Below are 5,025 nucleotides of genomic sequence, written 5' to 3' on the forward strand. Positions count from 1 at the left end.
CTCCACTCCAGAATGTTATTTGCCATCAACCCCAGCACCACTATGACAGTCCCATGCAGATATGTCAAAGGCCAGTTACTGTTTGCTGGGCTATGTGCAACCAAGAAGGGAGCTCCCAGTCCAGTCCTTGGTCCCACACTGGTCACTCTGGGACTCTGATTAATGGTGAAGCCCAGAAAAGCAAGAGACCTGTCAATGGAGCAGCCCCTTGGGTGTATTCCTGACACCAGGTTTGTGAAGAGGTGTGCAGAAATGTGACAGAGAGGTCTCTGTAGAGACAACAGGACTATCACTGAGGCCCTGCTGCTGGCCATGGCCATCGCTCCAGGAAGCAGCAGCCCCGACCCGAAGGCAGCAGAGAGGCAGAGCCCAGCAGGCAGTGAGGGGCAGCCGCGAGGGCCAGCGGGGCCGCTCCTCCCTGTGGCAGCTGGGCTCTGGGCCCTGAGCCCCTTCTGCATGCTGGGGCTGCTCCCCCAGCTGCACAGGAGATGGGAAGAGAGGGGACCTGAGACCACTGAATTTCTCATGGCTTCTTTATTGTCTTTATGTACACAAGATGCCCAGTTCTATAGATACATGAGAGGACTGGATCAACTTAAATAGAATAATCAAAGATGAGAGCATAAGAATAAAAATATTTAAATAAAAATAATATCATAACACTTGTGAGAAAACCATACTGAACACAAAGAACAACAAAATATTGTCATAATACTTTCTGAGTGTCCTTGTTGTCCTCTTAAGATAATTGGTCCCTTATCAGTGTTGGAGAAGCATGTATCAAAAGAGTTTCCTCAGGGCATCCTTGAGCTCCTGGTTCCTCACACTGTAGATAAGGGGGTTCACTGCTGGAGGCACCACCGAGTACAGAAATGACAACACCAGATCCAGGGATGGGAATGATTTGGAAGGGAGTTTCAGGTAGACAAACATAATGACACTGACAAACAGGGAGACCACGGCCAGGTGAGGGAGGCACGTGGAAAAGGCTTTGTGCCGGCCCTGAGAAGAGGGCATCCTCAGCACAGCCCTGAAGATCTGCACATAGGACACCACAATGAAAAGAAAACACCCAAAGGCTAATGCGCCAATAACCACAAGAGGTCCAAATTCCCTGAGATAAGAAATGGAGCAGGAGAGCTTGAGGATCTGGGGGATTTCACAGAAGAACTGGTCCACAGCATTGCCTTGGCAGAGGGGCAGGGAAAATGTAGTGGCCGTGTGCAGGATGGCATTGAGAAAGCCACTGCCCCAGGCAGCTGCTGCCATCTGGGCACAAGCTCTGCTGCCCACGAGGCTCCCGTAGTGCAGGGGCTTGCAGATGGCAACGTAGCGGTCGTAGGCCATGACGGTGAGAAGGGAAAACTCTGCTCCAGCAGAGACAGTGAACAGAAAGACTTGAGCTGCACATCCCTGATAGGAGATGGCCCTGGTGTCCCAGAGGGAATTGGCCATGGCTTTGGGGAGGGTGGTGGAGATGCAGCCCAGGTCGAGGAGGGCGAGGTTGAGGAGGAAGAAGTACATGGGGGTGTGGAGGCGGTGGTCGCAGGCTGCGGTGGTGAGGATGAGGCCGTTGCCCAGGAGGGCAGCCAGGTAGATGCCCAGGAAGAGCCCGAAGTGCAGGAGCTGCATCTCCCGCGTGTCTGCGAATGCCAGCAGGAGGAACTCACTCAGACTCACAGAGCTGCTGTTCGGCATTTTCTGACTTTGGACACAGCTGCCTGTTGAAGACGATAAAGGGAGAACAAAGCTAGTACACACTTCTCTGAGGGAGATTTATTGCAAGCCTCACAGCAGCCACCATCCTGAGCCACTCTCTTTGCAGGAGAACCTTTTTGCAGGTCTCCTGCTTGAGCTGCGGCTGGTGCTGGCTGAGAGTGGCACTGGGAGCAGGGGCTGCTGTGGGCTCCAGAGGAGTCCTTCCTGCAGTGCAGCAGGAGGGAAGCAGGAACATGGGGGAAACTCAAGGTCAGTCCACTGGTCAGGTCAATGAAATTTGCAGTTCTGTTTCAAACAATGCACCCAATGCAGAACAGAGCTGCAGTTGACACTGCTGAACACTCCTGTTCCCAGCTGCCCTGTGTCACCCCTCTGTGAGCTGAAGGACTGTTCTGCTCAGCTGTTTCCCTGAGAAGAAACTGGAGACAGCTGAGAGCAGAGAAGCCCCAGTCCAAGTGCATTGGGATAGAATCCTCACCTTGTCTTGCATGAGCAGGATCTCAGCTCTTCCCTCCTATCCTGGGTTGCAGAGGCCTCACTCCGGCTGCCCACAGACAGCCATCCAGCAGCACGGACATGGCCTTAACACGGAGGTGTCTCCTCCTTAGGGCACCTGGATAACACAAGGATGCCACGAGAGAGCTGCATCCTGCTGGAGAGCAGCCTGCAGACCAGGAGGATGCCCCACAGACAGAGATGGATATCTTAAAGCTGGGATGTGCCACCATCCCAGCTGCACCCGTGCAGTGTCTGGAGGATGCTTGGCCACACCACTCTTGGCTGACCGGGGGCACCTGGCTTAGGGCACTCCGAGGGGCTTCTGCCAGACTTCCTCACCTCGCAGTGCCATCCAGCAGGACTCCCAAAGCCTACTGCATTGCCCACTGCCCTCCCAGCAACAAGACCCAGCAGGAGACCCTTCCAGGACGTGCAGCTGCATGGCCCTGCAGCCAGAGACGTACCTTGTCAAGGGCTGTGCAGATTTCTCCTGCAGGCAGCTCCCAGCATCCTCCCACTGCCAACTGCCTCCAAGCCCTCTCTCCTTCTCTCCTCTCCCCGTGCCAGCTGCGGTCAGAGCCCCCAGCCCTGCTGCGCTGTGCACAGGAGCTGCTCCTGGGCAGAGCTGTCTCTCTGCACCAGGGCCCTCTTGCCACGAGCTCTCTCTGTCCCACGAGCCCGGCCCAGCTCAGCACCAGACGCCCAGCCCAAGGCATTGGAATCCCCCCTCGGGGGGCTTTGCTGAGGAGCCCACGAACCTCAGGCACTGAGAGACAATTGAAGACATCTCTCAACAAGTCCAAGTCAGAGGCAAGTTTCCTGCAATGTCCCCCTGAGGGCCAGCACTGACACAGCCTCCCTTGGAGCTCGTTAGAGCAGAGCATTGGAGGCAGCGAGGACAAGGAGACAAAGGCAATGTGAAGGTGACCCTGATGTGTAGGAAAACTGGATGTGTGTCACCAAGCACAAGGTCCAGGCCTTGACCCTCAGCCCCTGGGAAGGGAGATCCTTTCCCTTCACACACTGCTCAGGGCTCTTCGTGGGGCAGGAGGAGATGGGGATGTGCATGGCCAAGTGCAGGAGAATGGTACGAGCCCTGCCTGGTTCATGGCTGGGGGCGAGGAGGTAATGAGGCCCTGGTGCTTTACCGATAAGCTGTCTCCTCCTAGGCCTCAGTGGCAGAGACAACAGCCAGAGCCATGGACACAAAGACCTGGGTCCTGTTGAGATTCTCAGCCTTGCAACAACCCACTATCCTGTCTACACCAGACTGTCCTAGGGACACCCAGACCTGCACATCTTTTCCTGCTGGCTGTAGACCCTTATCTGTGTGGTGTCACACGGAATCTGATCTGAGTCTGATAACTCAGATTTTCTTGGTGGCCATGCTCCTCGTAAGGCAGCTCTGTAGGAAGCTGGCCTGGTTCCTGGTGAGCAGCACCACTGCTCGTATGGCATCCCTCGTGGTGCCCAGGCCCTCCTCCTCCTGGGCACTGCTCACTCAACAGGGTCCCAGTCTGCCCTGATGTGCGGGGTTCCTCTTCCTGTGGTGCAGGACTGGGCTCTTCTCCTTGTAAAGGTCAAGAGGTTTCTGTAGTCAAAATCCGGCAGTTTCTCTAGGTTTCCCTGGACAGTTGCTCCATTGTCAGCTGTTAATATCTGCAGGCAGATGGCTCACCCTGATTGTGCTGTCTCTCACAAGATAACAGCAGCAGGAAGGTGCAGGACATTTTTGACAATACGGCAGTAAGCAGTTGAATGGAATTTCAGGATAAAGTCACAGAAGTGTAGGCGATGGAAAGCTGCCAGCTTCCACCTTTTCTGTCCTTTTTTCCATCCATTCTTTCATTTTGTGCGGAACTCAATCCTCCATGTCTCGAAGTTCTGCAGGGACAAAATCAGAATGCCAAATCCTAACTGCAGCTCTATCTGACTATTACTGACAAAGAGAGAAATTTTATATTATATATATATATATACTCATATTTATGTAACAAGAGCATTAAGGGGCATCCTGTATTGGGTGTGGGGGGAAAGACAATGACAGAGAAACATAGAAGACACGAGGAAAAGGCTGAGATACTTAATTCCTTCTCTGCCTCAGTTTTTAGCAGCAAGACCCATTGTTCCCCTGGTACTCAGCCTCCAGAGCTGGTAGATAGGTATAGGGAGCAGAATGAAGCCCTCATCATCCATGAGGAAATAGTTAGAGAACTGCTTCTCCATGAAGGTGTACACACATCTATGGGGCAGATGGGATCCACCGGTGACTCCTGAGGGAGCTGGCAGAATCACTTGCCAAGCTGCTTTCCATCTCTGATCAGCAGTCCTGATCAGCAGTTGACAAATCTGATCTCCTTCGAAGACAAGGTGATGTGCTCAGTGGATGAGGGAGTGGCTTTGGCTGTGGTCTACCTGGACCTCAGTAAGGCTTTCAACACTGTTTCTCACAGCATTCTCCCAGAAAAACTGGCTGCTCAAGGCTTGGGCGTGTGTATGCTTCATTGGGTTAAATATTGGCCGTGTGGCTATGACCAAAGTGTTGTGGTACATGGAGCTAAATCCAGCTGGGGGACGGCCACTAGTGGTGCCCCCAGGGCTCAGTACTGCGGCCAGTTCTCTTCAATATCTTCAGCAGTGATCTGGATGAGGTGATTGAGTGCACCCTCAGTAAGTTTGCAGATGACACCAAGTTAGAAGCGAGTGTTGGTCTACTCAAGGGCAGGAGGGCTCTGCAGAGGGATCTGGATAGGCTGCATCCATGGGCTGAGGTCAACTGTATGAAGTTCAACAAGGCCAAGTGCCGGG

At 53.6% G+C, this 5,025-nt stretch overlaps 1 protein-coding gene across 1 annotated transcript; it reads right to left on the reverse strand.

Annotated features, from left to right (window-relative positions):
- Positions 1-780: 780 nt before the first annotated feature.
- Positions 781-2,763, reverse strand: LOC310890579 (olfactory receptor 14J1-like; the record flags this gene model as incomplete). Its single annotated transcript, XM_083852898.1, has 2 exons — positions 1,073-2,763; positions 781-940 (listed from the first exon to the last, which is right to left on the reverse strand). The coding sequence occupies exons 1-2, from the start codon at positions 1,696-1,698 to the stop codon at positions 781-783; spliced, it is 786 nt and encodes a 261-aa protein (XP_083709024.1). The 5' UTR covers positions 1,699-2,763.
- Between the last annotated feature and the right edge of the window lie 2,262 nt (positions 2,764-5,025).

This window comes from Anser anser (assembly GCF_964211835.1).
Source record: "Anser anser genome assembly, contig: HAP1_SCAFFOLD_32, whole genome shotgun sequence".
Classification (NCBI taxonomy): domain Eukaryota; kingdom Metazoa; phylum Chordata; class Aves; order Anseriformes; family Anatidae; genus Anser; species Anser anser.